Source organism: Hordeum vulgare, chromosome 1H, assembly GCF_904849725.1.
Source record: "Hordeum vulgare subsp. vulgare chromosome 1H, MorexV3_pseudomolecules_assembly, whole genome shotgun sequence".
Lineage (NCBI taxonomy): Eukaryota > Viridiplantae > Streptophyta > Magnoliopsida > Poales > Poaceae > Hordeum > Hordeum vulgare.
Window position 1 is genome coordinate 406,545,421 of NC_058518.1, and position 23,420 is coordinate 406,568,840.

The 23,420-nt window shown below is 42.8% G+C and overlaps 1 protein-coding gene and 1 pseudogene across 1 annotated transcript in view; both read right to left on the reverse strand.

Moving 5' to 3' along the window:
• The window catches only part of LOC123440764 (serine/threonine-protein kinase TOR), a 47,300-nt gene extending 34,262 nt beyond the window's left edge, over window positions 1-13,038 (reverse strand). Inside the window, exons 1-17 of the mRNA XM_045117316.1 lie at window positions 12,917-13,038; window positions 12,604-12,679; window positions 12,419-12,474; window positions 11,453-11,791; window positions 11,304-11,378; window positions 10,476-10,648; window positions 8,404-8,502; window positions 7,990-8,149; window positions 7,664-7,807; window positions 7,415-7,587; window positions 7,142-7,337; window positions 6,875-7,072; window positions 1,777-1,929; window positions 986-1,107; window positions 800-899; window positions 636-731; window positions 364-494 (exon numbers count right to left, since the gene is read on the reverse strand). Coding sequence (XP_044973251.1) covers window positions 364-494; window positions 636-731; window positions 800-899; window positions 986-1,107; window positions 1,777-1,929; window positions 6,875-7,072; window positions 7,142-7,337; window positions 7,415-7,587; window positions 7,664-7,807; window positions 7,990-8,149; window positions 8,404-8,502; window positions 10,476-10,648; window positions 11,304-11,378; window positions 11,453-11,791; window positions 12,419-12,474; window positions 12,604-12,649 — 2,261 coding nt within the window. The 5' untranslated portion in view covers window positions 12,650-12,679; window positions 12,917-13,038. The remainder of the gene's footprint in view (window positions 1-363; window positions 495-635; window positions 732-799; window positions 900-985; window positions 1,108-1,776; window positions 1,930-6,874; window positions 7,073-7,141; window positions 7,338-7,414; window positions 7,588-7,663; window positions 7,808-7,989; window positions 8,150-8,403; window positions 8,503-10,475; window positions 10,649-11,303; window positions 11,379-11,452; window positions 11,792-12,418; window positions 12,475-12,603; window positions 12,680-12,916) is intronic.
• LOC123399709 lies at window positions 12,936-20,420 on the reverse strand (annotated as a pseudogene).
• Between the last annotated feature and the right edge of the window lie 3,000 nt (window positions 20,421-23,420).

Sequence of the window (23,420 nt, forward strand, 5' to 3'; positions counted from 1 at the left end):
GGCTTAAGGCGGCTTATTTTTTAAGCTGCCAAAAGAACTGGCCCTAAATTGATGGCCTAGAACTACGCGCATGCCTTATGCACCGAGACGGAGAAAATATATTATATTGCTCACAAAATACTAAGAATACTCACATTTACTTTTTTTCTGAAACTAAGGTCACTATTACTATTTCAAACCTCAAGTTTGGAGTAGATAACAACGCTAAACAACACTAACAAGAACAAAGCAATAACAAACTTCCATGGACAGGCAGAAAAATTTAACAGCGAAAATCTTGTGATATAGAATTGATATCATGTTGTCAATTTGAAATATGCAACTCAATATGCACACAAATGAGAAGACAAAAAAGGCATGTACCCTGTGCTTTGAATAACTTGTCCAAGGGTTGCTACCGCAACTTCCCTTTTGCTCACAGAACCTCCATCCAAAAGAGCATCCACAACCAGAGGCATTAGCTCAGGAAGATATTGCCTCATTGCAAAACCACCCTATCACGCAGAACATAAATTATCACAATTCAGAAGTCCTGGTTGGACCCTTTGTTACCCGACACGATTGGACCAATTTGAACTTTTGTAAAAGTAGAGGGGCTAAATGAACCAAACATCACATGATAGAGAAAGACATACCACTTTCGCCAATTCTCCAACAGTGGCAAGCACTCCTGCAGCAAGCACAGTATTGGCCATTGGTCCTGTTCCTTCACAAAGTCTAGCCACCAGCGCCTGACAGAAAACATGACGTGGGAAGGCTAGCACAAGAAACAGTGTAAATGATCTCATGTCTTACTAACCTTGTGAATTGGAGCAATATAAGGAAGTATTAGCCGTGGACAGCTCCTAATTAAGCAGCCCAACAATCTAGCACTTTCCTCTCTACACTTGCTATCCATACTGCAGACAACAAAGATATTTCGAAGCATGAGGCTGTAGTAACACAATATGAATTGAAACCAGCACGAATTTTAGATGCTACAAACCTTTGGTCAAGATAGGTGAGCAACTGTATAAGATAGCGACGAAGGGCAGGCATTACATATGCAGGGTTTTTTTCAGACAATCTGCCTGCAACTAAAATTGCCAATTCTCTTACACCGTACTCCTAAATCATGGAGAAAAGGAAAAAAAATGTCAGCAATAGCAGGGGTCATAATGTTTACAAATTACTCCTTCTGTTCCTTTATATAATGTGTATTTACTTTTTGATAAAATTTCACAATGTAAGGTGCATTTCTTATATTTCCACGTAATTCCATTTTTAACCCTCCAAAAAATGGAAAGTATCTATCCCCCGATTGCATGTATCTCTCTTTGTTAGAGAAAAAAAGGAAAGTGTATCCCTCCCGATTGTGTGTATCTCTTCCTTTCCTAGCCTAAACGATTTACTTGCCGCTAGTCAACGAAATAGCTCAGAGTACTCTTGTTCTAAATTTTCTATAATTATGTGCCTTGGTTACCGCGCCAAAATTATACACCTTACATAAAGGAACGGAGGGAGTACTTGCTACTAACAGATATATGAAGGGAACGTGAACTGGAATAGTGCAAAGAGAACAACAAAATGTCCGGGTCCTAATGTAGATATTTCTGAGCATGGATATAATAACCAAGAACGAAGATGTGGTATTTAAACACTACTTCCATAACGTCCCTGCTCCAAAATAATAGTACTTCCATAAAAGAAGAAAAATAAGAACAAACTTAACAAATGTGCCGAAAGCATCTGGTAACATATCTATATGGTAACTGATAAACATGTCATACAGTGTACCTCATCATTTAAGGCAACAAAAATTGAAGTCAGGATCTCAGCTTGGGCCAGGAAATCATCAAAAGTTGGATTACGGTACAGAGCCCTGAAGACTGAACTCCTAACACCAACATCAGCATCAGCAACTGCAGCAATAAGAAGTTTTTCCACTATCTGCAGAGGGATACAAGAATGCCAATATGATCAATATTATGTCAACCAAAATGCATCAGAGGAATGTGTTAGGAAGTATTAGTGTTGATCTAGGAGCCCTTTAGTCTATGTTTACTTTCCTTGCACCTCAAGTCTTGTGTAATATATATATATATATATATGTGCCCCTTGGGCCTTCAATAAAGATAAGTTGGTTGCATAACATGGTATTAGAGCCTAGGTTTAGGTCTTCTCCTCGGACGCGCAACTCGTCCTCCTCTCCCAATTGATTTTTTTTCTGATCTTAGATCGATCTGTGCAACTCGTGCACTGATTACTCCTCCCACCGCCGGTCCCTGCTCCCCGCGTTGCCACTGCCCCTGCCCGTCTGGCTCATCTCCGCTGCCGCCCAGCTCTCCATGTCTGCAGGTCAATCAACGCATGCGGATCCGGCAGCCACCTCTCATGCAGGAGCTCTCCGCCGTCGTCTTATTGGATCTCAGACGCCATGAGCTCAAGCCAATCGTGCCGGCCTTACCTGCGTTGACTGGTATGGCGCCGTTCCAATCCGTCCGCCCGCAAGATCAGCGCGCGAGCTGCCCAATCTGCAAGTCTGTGCGAAGCCATGCAGATATGCTGCTCTCCTACTGCTCGCATGTGTAGCCTATGCCTAGCACGTGGCTGCTGCCCTCCATCCAACGTGTGTGTGCTTGCTGCTGCTATTGCTACACCCTCATGTGTCAAGTGCTCCTTTTTGCTGCTCCTTTGTCAGCATCTCATTTACACAGTCTGCTTTCACGATGGCTTTTGCATTTTCGTCTAGCATATGCTTCCTAGCTCTCTAGTTTTTTATATTTTTCGCTGCGTCCATCAAATCGGTTGATATTTTGTGTTTCTCATGCCATGGGAGTCCACCATATCATTGTCCGTCAGCCTTTCTCCGGTCCTGATCATTTCTATACAACTTTTGTGGCCTATTTGCCCTTGTTGTTTTCTATAGGATTTTCTAGACTTCTTTTGCATTGTCGATCTACGTCCATCATGCCTTATCCGCCGAGCTTCTTTCGCCGACGGTTGTCGTGGACTATGATTTTCTGCGCAACGCTTTATTCTCTTGATGTGCCATCTTCTTTTCACAACCCATCTTCTATTGATACTTATGTTGTATCTTCAAGTGATGTGGTGTCTTCCTCTGATGTGCCATCTTCTTTTCACAACCCTTTGGCTTGACTCGACAGGTTTTGAAGACTCTTCATGGTACGATGACACTCCCAAGACGCGAATTTGGATTATCAACTTTCTTTAGTATTACACTTCTTCAAATGCAATGCTATTGCATACGCTTTGCATTTGAGGAAGGGGGGGGGGGGGGGTTGTTAGGAAGTATTAGTATTGATCTAGGAGTCTTATTAATCTATATTTACTTTCCTTGCACCTCAAGTCTTGTGTAATATATATATGCCCCTTGGGCCTTCAATAAAGATAAGTTGCTTTCATAACAAAATGATCACTTAGAACGAGGCCAGAGCGAGTTGTTGAGCAGAGCAGGGAAGGATAACGACGCCAGTCCCTTCTTTCCGGCTGCTCTGTTTTTTTCAAAGAGGTCTTGGGTTCTTTTTATTGTACAGAGAAAAAACATAGTTTGTTCAACACTGCAGTATTAAAATCACAGTTGTTAGGGCAACCAAACAGCTCACTGTAAATAAAACTAAGGTAATTTAAAAGAACTGTAGTATTCTCAAAATACTTTGCTATCAAACGGGGCCTTATAGTGCCTATGACGCAACATAAAGTGTGCAGCTCCCATAAACCGAGTCCAAATCTGAAAATAATGTGTAACTGACAGGGATCGATGGCTTAAGCATGACTGACTATCACACAGGACAAGCTCCTGATTGCAGGTCCTTCCTGTGTAGGCCCAATCATTCTGTATTAACCCAACAAACTAACCCTTGCCTCCACCCGACGCACTCACTCGACACCACCGCCTCCAACAGCCATTGTGCCACCTCCTCCCTCCCATTCTTCCTAGTCAATGCAGCCTCTGAACTCCACTCTATGAACCCACTGCCTCCTCCAGTTAGGCCAGCTTCAATCTTCTGGTCCATTTACATCTAGTGATTCCTAGCATGCTCACTTGATGTTGTCTAATAAGGCAGTAACTAAGTACATCTGACGATTTGTTAATAAAGACAGTAATGCAGTTACTAGGTACATTAGTGATTTGCTATAGAGAATGGCGGGTAGAGGCTCTAAATGTTCTGATGCCATGGTAGTACCGAGTCTGCTGCTCTTCTGATCCTCAAGTATTGTCTACATGATGCATTTCCATTTTCTAACATGATATACCTGATGTCTCATGTTGTCTGCCTAACCTTGTTTCTGGAAATGCATATCGTCGCACACATAGTATGTGTGAGGCAAGTTACACAATCATGAAATATGTTAACAGGTATAATTATCCTAGTTCACAGATGTGCCAGATACGATGCGAACCACCTCTACCCTTTTACAGCCTATCATCTTCTCATACATGGTTTGCTTCATGTCAATGTTTATAAATACTACAGTTCCCCATGAGAAACTTTACTCATGCAGTATTAAAAAAAATCATCATTCATGGTTAAATTGTAAATTTCATACAGACATACATCCATAATTAACATACAGTTGAATGGAAGATGGTAGGAGTCGTCTACCATGTCATATCTTATGAGATGTTAACTCAGTTTCTCGCATTCTACATTTCCATGTAAGTCAAACTCAGTTTCTCGCATTCTACATTTCCATGTAAGTCAAACTGAAACATGTACCAACTGATACTAGTGAATTGTCTCTAATATATTATCCATACCCTAAGGCTAATTAGTATATGGAGTAGCCAGTTAATGCCATTTCTATGTCCAGGTGTGAAATTTGTGTTGAGGGTACCAATGATTTTTGATGAGAATGCAATTCCTCCATTTCACAATATAAGTCCGCTTTTTACTTAGAAATAGCCATTTCACAAAGATAAGAGACATGTGCAGTAGGACTATGAGAGAGAGCTGACCAAGGCTATGATGAGGTTCCACAGTAAGCATGCTATAGTTGTTGACATGTTTTTTCTCAGAGGACAAGTGATCATGTGTTGTAGAGCAAAAACATAATTTACTTTAAAGGAACAAGGATAAATGGTCGCCGAAGGCTGCTTGAATCTTTTATATGTTTCTTTCGAACGCTATTACCAGGTCAACTTATGTTTTCAAACTGGAAAATACAAAATCAAGAAATTCATTAATGAATTATGGTTAATTTCAGCTTGCCTGTGTTAAAAATTGTTGCTTCAGTTTTTTCAGCTAATAGTTCAGAGTAAATATACACTTCTTATTATATCAATAGCAGAAATTTGCATGATGGTTCAACAAATTATTAGCTTCACATCAAATGCAAAAAGTCGTGTATGATGTTACCGGAAGTAGTAAAACAAAGGGTGGCAAGCTGAAGCAGTATCATGTAAGCAATTTTAGATGGCAGTACCGAAGTTTAGATATGGTACTTAATGTGGCAAGCTGAAGCAGTATCATGTAACGAATTTTCAAGAAAAGTCCAATCAGGAAAGATATGCTTCACCACATGCTTGAATGTTATATTGAATAACCAAGTCTTGTCAAGAAGGGCATGCTTCACAACATGCTTGCATAGAAACTGAGACTTTGGATTTTATCTGTGACTATGGCTTCTGAAAGTACTAATGAAACAATTGCACATGCAGTTAATAATAACTCATTTCAAAACGTTTACCTCAGCTCTTCCAAAAAAATACATGTTACAGCAGGCATGTCTAGTAAGGTGACCTTTGTTTGGGCTACAGCTACTGATTCTAGATTCTTGACCTTTCAAAATCAGTATCTCAAACAGACAGATCAGATTCCTAGCTAGCATTCCAGAATCGATTCTAGAAAATGGACTACCATGCAGCGAAATCCGGAAGTAGCGATTTTGGTGATTCCAGCGATTCTGCGGCTTCCTCAAAATAAAACGATTCGTTTTCAGCCTCTGCCCCTGTTTCCAGTCAGAATTACAGCCAAATTGCCATCGTAACCCTCACCCGAGCAAACCACCCTAGCCACTCAGCTCTCGTCTCTCCCGATCTACTCACCCAGCCACCGCCTCGTCCTTGCTCGCCCCGCCCCAAGATCGTCCAGCTAGGAGCCACACCAGGGACGGCCGCCGTCTGCCTTCTCCCCTTCCTCCTCGACCTCGCGGGTTCGCGACCATGGAGACTGGTGGTGTCCTGCTGCTCGCCGGCCAGATCCACATGAGGTTGTGCTCGGCGGCTCAGCAACTACGTACGACGGTGGGGATGGTGCTCTGCTGCGTAGCACCCACGTACGGCGCTGGGAACGGTGCTCGGCGGAGTCGCTCTGGTCCGAGGTTGCCATCATGGTCCTTGTCGGTTGCTTGGATGGAGGCGAGCAACAACTGCTGCCCGGAGGCGAGCTAACAGCCGCTGCTCGGAGGCAATCACGGACACTCCTTCCGTCCGCCGTACACCAGCGCGTTCAACACCAACGTATTGGTACTGTTTGTAGCATGTCTACCTTTTCTGTTGATAGGCATTTGTTTTCCTCTTCCATGGAATTTTTTGCTCAGATCATGTGTGTCCAGAATGTGCAGGTATGCATGAACGAGTGAATTAGTAAATTTATTAATTGTTTGATGAATGTGATAAGTTTTTGCAAGTTTTATTACTGAACATTTGTTCATTCGGGGCGTTCTGGACATTTCACAGTAGTCGTGAATTTTCTACAGCAGGGTAAACAAACACTCAGATTCCGATTCTCAAAATCCTAGGCACAAGTGATTTTCAGGAATCTGTAGCCCAAACAAAGGGGGCCTAAGTAGTAATTTTAAGCATCAAACAGGATAGCTTCAATATGCATGTCAGATAATTAATGAGCACATGATGAAGTTGAAGACAAACCTCTTCTATAAGACGACGGCGCTTAGCTCCTCCCATACGATTTGACCTATTTGAACTGAACTGTGAAGTAGACGAAGCAGAAAGAGAGTGTGCAACTAATCTGCAACAGCATATCGCAGCAGCTTTTCGGGTACTGCTATCCTCATCTTCCAGATAAAGGATGACACTCTCTCTTGCCAATTCCAGGAGCTCATGACCCTGAAACCACTGCATAATTTAAAATCTGAAGATGATGACAATCACACAGCTCAGTGGAGCATTTCAAACCTTAAAGTTAAAGTTTGCTAGGGTACGCAGAGCAAGTTGGACAAGCACTGGACCACTAGAATCCACAAACTGCTGCAAACTGTTGGATCTGGTTGCTCGAATAACAGTAGAACCGGACCTCGTAGATGACTTTGGAAGTGCTTGAGCTATACAATCCAACAAACGCTCTTGTATTGTTGGCAGTAGAGACGGGATGCTGTAGGAAAATGGGAAGGTGATGTTTTCATGCCAAAGACAGAATAAAGCAAGAGAATTCAAACCAAGAAACAATACCTAGTACTTATAGACTCAAGTGCATCTACAAGTTTATCAGAAAGACCAGCAGAAAACATGGCATCCAGCAGCCCACCACGAATATGGCGCTCCATTGCAAGACCCATGGCTTTTGCGAAGCTTCCAACACAAGTAATAGCCTCAAGAGATGGCCGTCCTCTGCGAGGAGCAATCTGCAAATAGAAACACACCATTAAGCAAGGCAAAGTTCAAATAAACACCAGAGTACAAAAGGGTTCTGAAGCATACTGCTTCATGCAAAAGTGGGGTAATTGAGGGCAAACTGGGCACAAGTTCTGCACCCAAAGCACCAGCCATCTCTCCCAGAGCAACAAACCCACTAGCACGCTCATCCGGGGTACGTAGAACAAACAGGATATGTTCCATGCATATCTGGGAATGAGAACAATATGTGTCAAGCTATGGCATGGTTTTCAAACTATTATGTTTCTGTTACAACTTCAAAATTAAAAAAAAATGATACAAAAAATGAATCATATAAGGTGCAAAAGAGAAGAAAAATGGTTAAGAGAAGAAAAATGGTTTCGTTCAAGAAATTTAGCAGCAGGGAAAACCTTAAGGTAGTTGGTCACAAATCTGTCTCGCAGGAAGTGAGCAATTCGAGGAAGAAGAGATGTTATACTACGACGAACAAGCTGATCCCGGTGTTTTAAGTACGTGAGGACTATATCAGCCACTTCTCTGTACCTAGACATCATAAATTCCCCAGTGTTCCTGCAACATTTTCATGCAACAGAATCAGAGTACGCAAAGCTGTGTATTGTTGCCACAAGAAAAAAAATGGGTTGATGCTGTTTTGCTATATTGATGATCATAAATGCCAGAAGTTAGACATGTGTTCCATAGTAAAAGAAATACAGGAAAATATGGTACACTAGCAAACAGACATAAGAAAAAAAAACTTGCGGCAGTATGAATATTGTGACAAACTTCCGGGGAAAATCACTGCAAAATCAACTTTAAGTTACCTCAACAATTCTCCAACAGCCAATAATGAGCCATGGATGCTATGAACAGAAGCATTTTTTCCAAGTCCCACTTGTGCTGCTTCACACATGCGGTAATACCTGGTAACATAACATCATGAAAAAAATAAGATAGACAAAATGGCAATATTCTTAGCTCATATAGTCTAGTCAGGTCACCAAGGTAGCAGCATGCCAGCTACTAATTTCTATAAAAACTACACAGAGCAGAGATACAGTGGTACACACACCGAAATCAGTGGTAGTGTGGTACACAAACTGCAAATCAGAGTTGGGTGTACTTGGCATTGCTGCAATACTAAGAGAAAGGCTCGGCTCATCACTAATCAGAGAAGTTGAATTGTTGGCTGAAGAGACCAATGACCAACATGTAGATGAATCACATTGCAAAATGGTATCCCAGAAGTACATGGTCAGTGATTTGCGACAAATAAACGACCACGATGTGCTTTGGAAATTGTTCCTAACAAACTGGCATAAATAGGTTTCTGAGGGACACAATGTGTAATTTTACAACCAAATGCAATATATAATCTCTTTAGACCCAATGGTAGATTGAACCCCATGCAATGCAACATATGTTTAATCCTTAGAAGATGGGATACATCAACCATCAACAAGATGCTTAACAAGTGTTAGCTAGTCATAAGAGTAGTTAGTGGGGAGCATGGATGGGGTTGAATGTAAGAAGTTACCAAAGTCTTGATATCACTTTCAATTTGCAATTTTGGCCAAAAAGTTATTCCCAAACTTAGTGGAATGGATGAGTGATCACTCCAAGTAAACATGGGGTCACAGTATTTGGTAAAAATAAGAGTTAATAGACTAAGCACCATAACAATCCTCTTAACCACCACAAGAAGGACCTTCATATGGTGTTCATTGATTTTGGAGAAGGCCTATGATAAGATACCTCGGAATGTCATGTGGTGGGCCTTGGAGAAACACAAAGTCCCAATAAAGTACATTACCCTCATCAAGGATATGTATGATAATGTTGTGACAAGTGTTCGAACAAGTGATGGCGACACCGATGACTTTCCGATTAGAATAGGGCTACACCAAGGGTCAGCTTTGAGCCCTTATCTTTTTGATTTGGTGATGGATGAGGTCACAAGGGATATACAAGGAGATATCCCATGGTGTATGCTCTTTGCGGATGATGTGGTGCTAGTCGATGATAGCCGAACGGGGGTTAATAGAAAGTTAGAGTTATGGAGGCGGACTCTAGAATCGAAAGGTTTTAGGCTTAGTAGAACTAAAACTGAATACATGACGTGCAGTTTTAGTGCTACTAGGCACGAGGATGGAGAGGTTAGCCTTGGTGGGCAGGTGGTACCGGAGAGAGACACGTTTCGATATTTGGGGTCCATGTTGCAGAAGGATGGCGATATCGATGAAGACGTGGGCCACCGAATCAAGGCTGGGTGGATGAAGTGGCGCCAAGCTTCTGGCGTACTCTGTGACAAGAGAGTGCCACAAAAGCTAAAAGGCAGGTTTTATAGGACAGCTATCCGACCTGCGATGTTGTATGGCGCGGAGTGTTGGCCAACCAAGAGACGACATATCCAACAGTTAGGTGTAGCAGAGATGCGCATGTTGAGATGGATATGTGGCCACACAAGGAAGGATCGGGTACGGAATGACGATATACGAGAGAGACTTGGGGTAGCACCGATTGAAGAGAAGCTGGTCCAGCATCGTCTCAGATGGTTTGGACATATTCAACGGAGGCCACCGGAAGCGCCGGTGCATAGCGGACGGATAAAGCGTGCTGAGAATGTTAAGAGGGGTCGTGGTAGACCAAACTTGACATGGGAGGAGTCCGTTAAGAGAGACCTAAAGGTTTGGAATATCGACAAAGACTTAGCCATGGACAGGGGTGCGTGGAAGTTAGCTATCCACGTTCCAGAGCCATGACTTGGCTTCGAGATCTTATGGGTTTCAACTCTAGCCTACCCCAACTTGTTTGGGACTGAAAGGCTTGGTTGTTGTTGTTGTTGTTGTTGTCTCATACAATACAGCGATAATGGTGAGGATAAATATGTGCTTACCACTGTACACGCCACCGTGTCTCCCGCTTTTCTATAACATGAAGACAAGCACGCAAGGCTTCCACTGCTCGTTCGCGCACAGCCTGTTTGGGGTCTCTCAGTGCTACCCATATAGCATCAACAAATTCAGGAACATGAACATTGAAAGTTGTGGACGCATTCTCAGCCATCTCCTACAAATATATACGAAAAGGACACATTTTACACAGATCATAGTATAGTACATCTGGACAAAAATAGCATTAGGTTAAATTAATGCAATTGCACAATAAAATAGTAAAATACCAACTGTAACACCCCAGGATGCCAGTGGTAGTGATACATAGGTTTATTCCTGGATACATTACAGTGCAATAAGAGCACCACTCAACATCACAGATATCAGTGAGCCAGCTCACTCATACTGTGTATGAATATATCAGTCCAAAAGATTCAAGAAACACAAAAACTAGACAAGTTATTTTGCTGGATGATTTGCAAGATAAGGCACACATAAAGCCCCCGAGGAGTAGTTGCTGGTCTGCTCATTTAAGAGCGATACTTAAGGTTACAGAACTGCTGAGGTTGTTACTACTGAATCTTATACGCGACTGTAACATACCATAGGAAGATTGCCACCGTATACCATGGAGCAGGGTTTAGGAGCCCAGTTCCTTCATTGCTATTTGACCAGAAAAGGGGCGAACAAAGAAGTCCTATGGCTCACTCATATTCACTGAAGTGCTTAACATTAGCGTAATGAAAATTTGCATAGAATTTGTCTACCATCATGACCTTGATAAAACTTGTAATAACTATAGATTATGGAAGCTAACAAGTTCAACTTACTTTGAGAATAAGAACAGCTGCAAACCGACGATACTCCACTCGATCCCCCTCAAGCCACCCTAAAGCAGTTTTAATCTGTAAAAAAAAAACTGCTTGTTAGCAGACTGAAAGACATATATTCAAGAAAATCGGAACCAACTATAGCATACCTGTCGCTCAACTTCATCTGCGGTCATTGCTCCCCCAGCTTTTGCTAAATGACCGAGCACAGTACTCGCTGGAACTAGGATCTCAGGGTCACGCTTTACTTCAAACACATTTCTCAAGAAACTGGCGAACTTAGAGACCTTTGAAGCACCTTCTCCGAAGGGCATATCAATCAATGCATCGATAGCACGGAGAGCCAGCAAATTTTCAGAAACATCGTTGCTTTGCAATAAACTAGATATCTGCTCATATAGCTGATCCATAAACCTAAGAAAAGCTTCACCACTGAGATCTCGAGCTTCCTCCTCAACATGCTTCCGCAGGGCAGCAGCAATAACATCCTATTAGAGAGGAGTACAAAATGTATCAATCTAGAAAAGCATATTGCTCGATATACGAAGATAGGTGCCAGTCAACATAAGGAATAAGCAGTATCAACAACCAAAGAGTCTTGAGGTTAACTATCCAAGGAGCCAAACCTCAAAAAACCCAAAAGTACCAAATTAGGAATGACATCTATGTTGCATTGCCATCAACGCAAAAACCATATGTGGGAACTACTAACTTCGCATTATTTCCACCATAAGACCAACGCCTGTTCCTAGATTTCATGGTACATCTGATAGCCCAACAGCTCTGCGCGCGTGAAACAACCACTCAATAAAGTATATATATGGGAAGCTATAGAACGACAGTATTCCATGCTATTGTCATGCTAATTCATACAGTACTACTAACACAAGCAAAATAACCCGATCAGGTAAACCCCCATTTTCGTTATCAACATCAACACCAACAAGCAGCACCATCGCAAGCAACAAAACAATTGACCCAAGTAGCTTCCGGCAAGAAGATGAGACCCCATGACTGTTCATCCACTCCAGCCGAAAACCCTAGCTCCAGCCTAACCGCACAAACAACACCACCGAAATCTCAAAATCGGAACAAAGAGAAGGTAGGAAACAAACCGCTCCAGATGAGATGTAGGCTGCAATGTTGAAACTGTGGTCCTTGGGGATCAAATCTGCACACCAAACGAAGCTTGATTTTTAGCCACTCACAGAGGAGAAAGAAATCCCTGGAAAAAACGGCGTGGAACAATCCGGGAGCGGAAGGGAGACAGTGGAACCATGACTTGGGGAACGGGGAGTACCTTTGGACTTCTTCCCGATCTCCGGGAAGTGCGGCGAGGGCTTCATGTCGACGGCGACTCCAGAGCAGTGGCGGATCTAGGATTTTAAAGCAGGGTAAATAATTATTATGTCACTGATCAGATGTTCATGTACTGGATAGAAAAATTAATGTGTATGTGTTTACAGGACTGTGTATTCATGTACTGGATAGCAAGTCTGATTGTAGTTAACGCAATAGACTTGACTCTTCCAACTGATTGATGCAATAGAGAGCAAAGAGCAAACCCTAAATCAGAAATTGGGGAATGAGCAGTGCCGCAGTGGACAACTTACCTCAAGTCCTCAAATCGGGCTAAACGCTGGCCGCCTGGCAGGGTTGCTGGCTTGCTGCCCGCCGACTGCCGGAGTCGGCGGAGAGCGGACTGGGCGGCAGGCGCCGCTTGCGCGGGCGCCAGGGGGGCGCAATGGCGCCGAGCGCCGAGCGGGCGGGGTGAGCAGGGGCGGCTCCTAGGCGTCTAGCGATGGCGAGGCAGGCAGTGACGGGCGACGGCGTCCGGCGAGGCAGGCAGTGACGGGCGACGGCGTCCGGCGAGGCAGGCGGCGAGCCGGCGAGTTTGGGAGCCGAGCGGCCAAGGTCCGGGGCAGCAGGAGCTCGGTGCGTGTGTTCGAGTGTCCCTGCGTGCGTTGTTTGTTGGGCTAGCCGGCTGAGATGGGTCGGGACGAGTAAAGCCTGTTTGTTGGGCCATTTTTCACTCTGGTCCATATGTAATTTCCTAGAGAAAAGTATAGTTTTCCCCTTAAATATAACGTTTAAACTGGTTATTTATAACACCACAAATCTGCAAAATCGGATAAATCTTTCACTAAAGTAATTTCGGACATAATTTGAGGTGGTTTTGACTTTGACTGTGTTGACCGATCATGTTGACATGACAATGCAAACCGAAAATGCCTAATTCACTCACACTCCGCGTCACTCTCGTGTGTCTCCCTGGACGTTCGGTCTATTTGATTTGTTCGGTCCGGTCTTTTTGGTATTTAAAAATTTCGGTCTTCCATAAGTGAAGATTAAAATAATTTCCGTCTTTTCGGTTCTTCAATATTCGGTCTTCGGTCCCGACCAAAGAGACCAAATTAATTGCTAGAACTTAGATTTATATTTTTTTCAGTAACAATTGTATGAAAATTACATAGAGGAGAGGTACATGTATGTACAAAGGTGTGTGTGTGTGTCAAGATTGCTCGCCTTCAGCTGCCAGGTGGAGCACGAGATTAACAGACGGGACGGATAGACGCGGGAGGGTCAGCGTTGGTGATGTGACACGACGCACGGGGCACGGGGCATGACGGTTGACGGCTTGGAGCCTCGGATGCTAGACGGCCTCGTTGGCGTCACCAGTCCAGGGCACGGCTCGGGCTGCCGGGATTCATTGGTCAGGGGCTCAGGGAGCGTGGCGGCTCGGTGCGACGGAGGTCATGGGCTCACAGGGGATGGAGCATCGGGCCACAGTGGCGGCTGTCGGCGGCTGGCTAGGGTTTGTCGTGGGAGACAGTGAGACATTGGGAAACGAGACTACGGGAGTGAATCGTGAGGTAAGGGCGTGAAGCAACGAGGCTGAGCGTGAGGTGTGGCGATCTCGCTCGTGCATGCGTGGGCTATTATTAATTCGGTCTATACGGGCTATTCGGTCTATAGGACAACCTAAGAGCATCTCCAACCGGCGTCCAACACGCGGCGCGATAAAATCTGGTTTGCGGCGCGATAAAACTTTTTTGTTTCTCGTGCGTGTGTTGGGGAACGTTGCATGGGAAACAAAAAAAATTCTACGCACACGAAGACCTATCATGGTGATGTCCATCTACGAAAGGATATTAGATCCACATACCTCGCTAAGCGGGAAGCGTTAAGAGACGCGGTTGATGTAGTGGTACAGCTTCGTGATTCAAATCACCGTTGTCCCACGATTCGTTCCGATCTAGCACCGAACGGACGACACCTCCGCGTTCAGCACACGTACAGCTCGATGACGATCTCGGCCTTCTTGATCCAGCAAGAGAGACGGAGAAGTAGATGAGTTCTCTGGCAGCGTGACGGCGCTCCGGTGGTGGTGATGATCTACTCCTGCAGGGCTCCGCCCGAGCTCCGCAGAAATCTGATCTAGAGGAAGAACTACGTGGTATAGGTTTGAGTTGCACGTGGCAAAGTTGTCTCTCAAAAGCCCTAAAACCACCAGTATATATAGGAGGAGGTGAGGGGCTAGCCTTGGGGCTCAAGGGAGCCCCAAGGGCGCCGACCGAAGGGAGGAGGTGGACTCCCACCCCAATTCGGTTTGGGGGAAGGAGTCCACTCATTCCTTCCCACCTCCCTCTTTCCCATTTTTTCCCTTTCATTTGGTTTTTTTCCCTTGTGGGGCCATGACCCTATTGGGCTGGCCTCACTAGCCCACTAAGGGCTGGTGCGCCACCCTAGGGTCACTAGACTCACTCCCGGGTGGGTGGGCCCCTCCCGGTGAATACCCGGAACCCATTCGTCACTCCCCATACACTGCCGGTAATGCCCGAAACTTTCTGGTAACCAAATGAAACCATCCTATATATCAATCTTCATTTCCGGACCATTCCGGAAAACCTCGTGACGTCCGAGGTCTCATCCGAGACTCCGAAAACATTCGGTAACCACACATATAACTCAACTATACTAAAACATCATCGAACCTTAAGTGTGCAGACCCTGCGGGTTCGAGAACTATGTAGACATGACTCAAGGCACTCCTCGGTCAATATACAATAGCGGGACCTGGATGTTCATATTGGATCCTACATATTCTACGAAGATCTTATCGGTTGAACCTCTGTGCTAATGATTCATATAATCCCGTATGTCATTCCCTTTGTCCTTCGGTATGTTACTTGCCCGAGATTCGATCGTCGGTATCCGTATACCTATTTCAATCTCGTTACCGGCAAGCCTCTTTACTCGTTTCGTAATACAAGATCCCGTGACTTACACTTAGTCACATTGCTTGCAAGGCTTGTTTGTGATGTTGTATTACAAGTGGTCCCCGAGATACCTCTCCGTCACATGGAGTGAAAAATCCCAGTCTTGATCCATACTAACTCAACGGACACCTTCAGAGATACTTTTAGAGCACCTTTATAGTCACCCAGTTGCGTTGCGACATTTGATACACACAAGGTATTTCTCCGGTGTCAGTGAGTTATATGATCTCATGGTCATAGGAATAAATACTTGACACGCAGAAAACAATAGCAATAAAATGACACGATCACATGCTACGTTCATAGTTTGGGTCTAGTCCATCACATGATTCTCCTAATGATGTGATCCAGTTATCAAGTGACAACACTTGCGTATGGTCAGAAAACCTTAACCATCCTTGATCAACTGGCTAGCCAACTAGAGGCTTGCTAGGGACATTGTTTGTCTATGTATCCACACATGTATCTATGTTTTCATTCAATATAATTATAGCATGGATAATAAACGATTATCTTGAAACAGAAAATATAATAATAACTAATTTATCATTGCCTCTAGGGCATATTTTCAACACGCGTGCGGGCTATTATTAATTCGGTCTATACGGGCTATTCGGTCTATAAGACAACCTAAGAGCATCTCCAACACACGCCCAACGCGCGGCGCGATAAAATCTGGTTTGCGACACACCCATCGCCAGGTTTGGCGCGGCGCGTAGCGCTGGCTCCAGCAGCCGCGCTGAAATGCCATCTTCGAGGGAGAGTTGAGACTACATTTGCCATCTTCGAGGGTAACTAAAGTGTGATCCCGCGGGTAACTAACGTAACTGCATCAAGACGTGTGGGCAGATTTGTTTTGTGTCACACGCGCGTGTGAGAATGAGTAGTATTTGTTGGGTGTGTGGCACGTAGTAGCTGCATCCACATGTACGGATAGTTATATTTTTCGCCCACACACAACTCGTGTGGGCTGCCTCCTGCATACGTCACACATGGTGTGTGGACGAATGCCTAATATGCCACACGTGTGGTAAATATTTGGACAAAAAAGAAATAGCATTAAAGATGTATTTTGATTGCACATAACATAAGTATTGACTCAAAACATTTAATATAGTCATGAACATGTGTAAGGTCTTCCAAAATATTCAAATGAGAGAGATATTGCAATGTTTGCACATAAAGGGAAGGGCTATATCAACCTGCTCAGGCATATCTAAATTGATTACAAGAAGAGCTATCGAAGGGATTAGCCATGGACAGGACATGATCATTATGGTGATAGCCCCTTCGAATACATCCAGTTGGACCTGCATGACCAGAGTAAGATCTGAAATCAAATAGAGCATACATTTGGAGAAGCCCTGCCATCAAACTGTAGGCACTTGTATTGATCAGTTCTCAATTTATGAGAGCATCTGCCTTCGACAACAAATTTCATTAACTCGAGCATCTTAGCATTCAGAACAAAGAACTTGGCAAAGTCAACATCTGGCTTCTTGCCCGTGTGACACTTCAACTCTACATATCTGATGTGGTCAAGAGATTCAATCAGATCTGTTGGCTCGCGATGATGCACATTTTGCATATCCATCTGCACAGATGACTGAAAAGAGTATAAACAATTCAAACATAGTTATTACCAAGCAGGAAAATAAACTTTCTACCTGGTAATGGCAACTAAACCAATGACTGGTTAGATAATACATAAAAGAAGTGAAATAGAGCTGTAGCTTATGCAAGCTATCCATCAACTCACCATGATGTATAGCTTCTCCAAGCAAGGAAAGACTCTGAGGAAGCCAAGAACTGCATCAAGATTAGGACCACTAGACGTGATATGTAAAACCTTAACACCACGCATCAACATTTCCAAGTTACCAACGACCATTTCCTGCTAACAGATTTTTTTTTGGCCAAAAAGTCAGTGCATGCTTCGTAGAATGTCGAATATGAAATGGCCATCTGCAGCTACCTGTGGAACTCTGGTTCCGAGCTTGAGTTGATCAAAGTTGTGTGTCAGTGAGCCCAAGATCTCCAGTCTCGGTGTTCTAATTATCCGGATGACCGGTGTTCTGCTAAATAAATCCGATCTGACGAATCTTTACATGCAAGGGGCATTCTCAATGACTATTTCACTCATGTTGCCTTGATCATTAGAGATACCGATGCTCGTAAGTGTTGGCGAGTTGATCACCAAGCGCCTGAAGCCACCACAACTGTCAAGCAACAGGTCCTCGAGGACAGGGCAGCCAGAGAGAATGATGTGAAGAGTGCCTTCATATACAGAAAGGAGGCCCAGGTAGAGTGATTTCAGGTGTGGGAAGTTAAATAGTCATTGAGAAGCTGCAGTGGGCGATGCGGGCCACACGGAGGGTCGGTGCGAAGCGAAGCACAGACAGCGGCAACTCATCATCGAATTTAGCGACATAGATGTCGAATTCCTGAAGATTATTAAGGGCTCGGGACCTGAACCAGCCATCAAGATCAGCAAAGTAGAGGCTGTTGAGGTGAAGGCGGCGTATGGGGCCCCGGTGCTCAGAAAGGATCTCAGTTACAACTTCAATTTGCTCGGGACAATACCCAGGGATATGGGCAGTGTCAAGGTTGATCGGAGCGGAGCGCCACAGGTGACGCCAGCGGTGAGAGAGGGCAGAAGTGCGCACGACATCATCGGTGCGGAGGAAGGAGATGATGGTGCAGAGGGTCTCATCCGGGAAGTCACTGATCAGATCAATTCCCTCCAATTTCGCCTTCTTCTCTCCACAGTCTGCCACTGCCTCAATGTTGGAACGTGCAAGCGCACGCACGGCTTCAGCTGCTCGTTCACAAATAACCAGTTTGGGGTCGCTCAAAGCTATCAGTATAAAATCAACAAACTCAGGGACATAATTCTTGAAAACTGTGAATGCATTTTCAGCCATCTCCTACAACAAGAAAAGGAGGAACTTTATACAAATTATAGTATAGATCATCTGGAAAAAATATTGGCATAAAGTTAAACTACTATCATAATAAACTAATTTCCAAACCGCAATAACTCAGGATGCTAGTTGTCCTGTGCATAGGGTTCTTTTCACGCAAAGTTCTTACGCATGCTGATTTTCAGGGAACCTTGGAGTGAAAGAAATGGCATACATGCATGGTTTAATAAGACAGCTAGCACGAACCAATATTATTTAAGTCTACACTCAACTCAATATTATTTGTGACTTGCAGATCAGTCACGACTAGTCATGATTAGCTGTTCACTAGTAGTAGTTGTTGATCATTACTTCCTTGCTACAAATATGCAGAAAAACAATCATACACATACAATAAATCAGTGGTACACAACTACACATGCTAAGAATCAGGGGCACCCTTATGATCTTGATTGTTGACTGAACACTATCAGAAGCTGATCGGTGCTACTTACTTTAAGAATAAGGAGAGCTGCAAAATGACGATATTCCACTTGATCCCCACCAAGCCACCCTAAGGCAGTTATAATAATCTAAAAGAAGTGTTTCTTAGAGAACTGAAAAAAGTAGTATGTTCATGAAAAATGGAAGCAGTTATAAGTTATTACTTACCTGTCTCTCAACTTCGCGTCCAGTTAATGCTCCCCCAACATTTGCCAAATGACCAAGCACTGTGCTAGCTGGAACTAGGATTTCAGGGTCACGCTTGACTTCAAACACATTTGTTAAGACATTAGCCAGTTTAGAAACCTTTGAAGCGCCTCCAATGGGTAAATCAATCAGAGCATCAATAGCATGAAGAGCCAGTAAATTTTCACTTTTTCAGTAGCATCATTGCTTTCCAGTAAGCTAGATATTTGCTCATAGAGCTGATCCATAACCCTTAGAAGATCTTCACCACTGAAATTTCGAGCTTCCGCCTCAACATGTTTCCGCAGGGCAGCAGCTATACCACCCTATTATAGATGACAACAAACTATACCAACCTAGAAAATATCATTGTTCGACGTAAACGAAAGTACAGTTAACTTAGAGATTCTGTTGCTTAACATACCGGGAAGCTAAACCTCCCAATGAACAACAAAGGTACCAAATTTACAAATGCATTTACCATGAACACTCAAGGAATACACACACAGAACAAATCCATAAGATCAGCATTTGTTCATAGACATTAATGTTATCTGACAGGGCAGCTGCTTCAGAGAGCCCAACAGTACCTCAACAGTCAAGTCCTCAACAAAATGTATATATAGTGCGAAATCTACATAGTTACAGTACTCCAGACTCCAGTAGACACGAAGAGCACTGACTTATGAACTTCTACTGAGCACTGACGCTAGAAAAGCAGAACCACAAAGCTCGCAAGCCCCAATTACCAATACCCACATCCACTAAAAATACCAACGCTAGCAACTAGGCAATTGATCATCCCCATGCACATCCATCCATTCCACACTAGCCCGGCACCGATGCAGTGCCGTAACGTGAAACAAGCAACTAGCTTTAATAATCCACATCCTCGGCTGATTAGCCTATACCTATAGTACCGCCCAAGCGAACCCAACACCGGCCAAAACTGAAGTTTATCATAGCCGCACCACATCGAGGACGACCGACGACGATACCTCACGGCATGACCAAGAGAAGGCGGGCGAGACACGAACCTCTCCAGATGAGATGTAGGCGGCGATGCTGAACCAGCGGTCCTTGCGATCAGACCTGCGCGCGAGGCAAATCGGTGTTTTTTAGCCTCGACCACAAGAGAAACCCCGGGCGAGATCCGCGGGGGGAAATCCGGAAGCGCGAGCCGCGGGGTAGACGACGGCGGCGGGGATGCGGGCGGCCTTCGGGGAGAGCCGCGAGGGTTCCATGTCGGCGGCTCCTCAGGAACCGGCGGTGCCAAGGGAGGTGGAAGGTTTTATGCAATCCCAGCCTCGGCGAAATGTCTCGCGATTGAGACGGGCTTGGACCGGGAAAATCCTATACGACGCTTTTTCGGTCAAGATGTCGTGCAAGCGCACAGCCAATGGCGAGGCGAGCGATTAAAGGTGCGTTTGGTTTGCTAGCTCACCTAGCTTTGCTGGGCTAGGTTTTTGTAGCCCATTCCGACTAGGGCTGTCAAAAGCAAGTCTTACTGTTTGGAAGAGAAGCAAATTAAATGTTAACTGTCCAAAGCGCCCACGATCTCTTCTCTTGCCCGTACGGGAGAGCCGAATTGGCTCGCCTCCATTGTCAAGTTTTTTGTGACAGTTGCAGGCGAGGTTGCCCTCAAAAGCAAGCTTAATTTATCTTACCAAACGGCTATCCTTGCCGAGCAAGGCTAGGGACAGGCCTTGCCTACGATCCAAACGCACCTTAAATGGGCTAGCCCCCATAGGTTTTGGGAGCCTTCTATGAGGTTCCCTGAACCAGTTTTTCCCTTTTTATTCTTCCGGTTTTTTCTTTTTTTCGTTTTTCTGTTTATTCTTTTCTGTTTGTTTCCTTTCTTTTCTTTCTAAGGTTATTTTTTAAAACTAAGTTCCTGTTGGAAAATTGTTCTTTAAATTCAGAAAATGTTATTCCATTTATAAAAATCTTCTGAATTTGAAATTTGTTCATGTTTCATAATTTGTTCACTTTTCAAAAAATAGTCATGTTTTCGAATTTGTTCACAATTTTATAATTTTATTCAGAAATTTCAAATTCATTCATGTTTCTAATTTGGTTCACAATTTGAAAAATGTTCCTGTTTAAAAATTTCTTCCCAATTCAAAAAAAGTTCACAAATTATAGTTTTGTTCACGAATTTGAAATTTGTCCATGTTTCAAAAAAACCACAAATCACAAAATGTTTATGGTTTCTAAATTTCTTCACAATTCAAAAAATGTTCGCGCTTTCCAAATTTGTTCACTTTTTTATAATTTTGTTCACTAATTTGAAATTCGTTCATGTTTCAAATTTTGTTAACAATTTGAAAGATGTTCCCGGTTTCAAAATTTGTTCACAATTCAAAAAAAAATCACAATTTCATAATTTTGTTCATGAATTTGAAATTTGTTCATGTTTCAAAATTTATTCAGAAATCAAAAAATGTTTATGGTTTTAAAATTTGTTCATAATTCAGAAAAAAATTGCACTTTTCAAATTTGTTCACAATTCAATAAATGTTCAAAATTTTATAATTTTCTTCATTAATTTGAAATTTTTTCATGTTTTAAATTTTGTTGACAATTTGAAATTTGTTCCTGGTTTCAAAATTTGTCGACAATTCTATTTTTTGTTAAAATTTAATAAGTTTGTTCACGAATTTAAAATTTTGTTCATGTTTCAAAATTTGTTCACAAGTCAAAAAATGTTGATGGTTTCAAAAAATGTTCACAATTTATAATTTTGTTCACGAATTTGAAATATGTTCATGTTTTAAAATTTGTGCACAATTTGATAAATGTTCGCGGTTTAACGAGAAATGTTCACAATTTTATAATTTGTTCACAAATTTGAAATTTGTTCACAATTAGAAATATGTTCGTGGTTTCGAAACTTGTTCCCTTTTTCAAAATTTTGTTCTCAAGATTTAAAAAATATTCTTGCTTTAAAAATTGTCCGTGCTTTCATAATTGTTTACGATTTTTCAAAATTGTTCTCGGTTTCAAAATTTGTTTTCAAAATTCAAAAAATATTCATGCTTTAAATCTTTTCTTAAATTTCGAATGTTCTTGCTTTTACAAAATGCCCCGAATTTAAAATAATTATCATTTTTCAAACTTCAGTCATAAATTCAAAAAATGTTCTGGTTTTCAAAAAATGTTCTTCAAATTAAAAAAAGTGTTTTTGCTTCAAATAAGAGAAGGAAAGGAAAAAAGAAAGAAAAACGAACCAAAAAATAAAAAAAGAAAGGAAATAAGAAGAAAGGGAAAAAAGAAACAGAAAAAAATATTATTTGATTTTTTTGAAAGATTTTTTTTTGCTAGGCGAACCTAGTTGGGTCGAGCCCATGTGCGTTGCAGCGCTTCCCTGTCGCAACGAGTGACAGGTAGGAGCTCCCCTTAGACCGTGATATCACTAGCATGATCGTGCGCGAGATTCGTCCACCAAAACTTACATTTTTCTCTTCCCAATCCAATTTTTTCCACATTATATTATAAAACAATTTTCACCGATCATAACGAAACAAATAAAAAACATCACATTAAGCTCACAAGAGAAAAAAAGCCAACAACAACAGCTTGACAAAGCATGGATGATTCATCACCGATGCGCCCTGTGAATTCGTCCCACCGCAGAAGGACTCTGAATCATCTCCTACCAAGCAGCATCTTTAAGAAGGGCTTCACACTGGCTTGGATCGTGACCGTGACGTCACGGGCTCGATCGTGCGTGAAATTGCTCCATCAAAATTGACATTTTTCTTTTCTTGACCCAAAAAACGGTTTTCCCACATTACATTATAAATTGACTTTCACCGATCATAACGAAACTGTGAATAGCGCATAAAACTTCCACCCGGGACATCTACGATTGAATACCAGTTCTTGCTTTTATTTTCTCTTTTTTTACTTGGTGGCAAAAATATGCAATTATTGTTGGAAATATGCCCTAGAGGCAATAATAAATTGGTTACTATTAAATTTCCTTGTTCATGATAATCGTTTATTATCCATGCTAGAATTGTATTGATTGGAAACTCAAATACATGTGTGGGTACATAGACAACACACTCTCCCTAGTGAGCCTCTCAAGGACTAGCTCGTTGATCAAAGATGGTCAAGGTTTCCCGGTCATAAACATGAGATGTTGTTTGATAACGGGATCACATCATTAACAGAATGATGTGATGGACAAGGCCCAAACTATGAACGTAGCATATGACCGTGTCAGTTTATTGCTACTC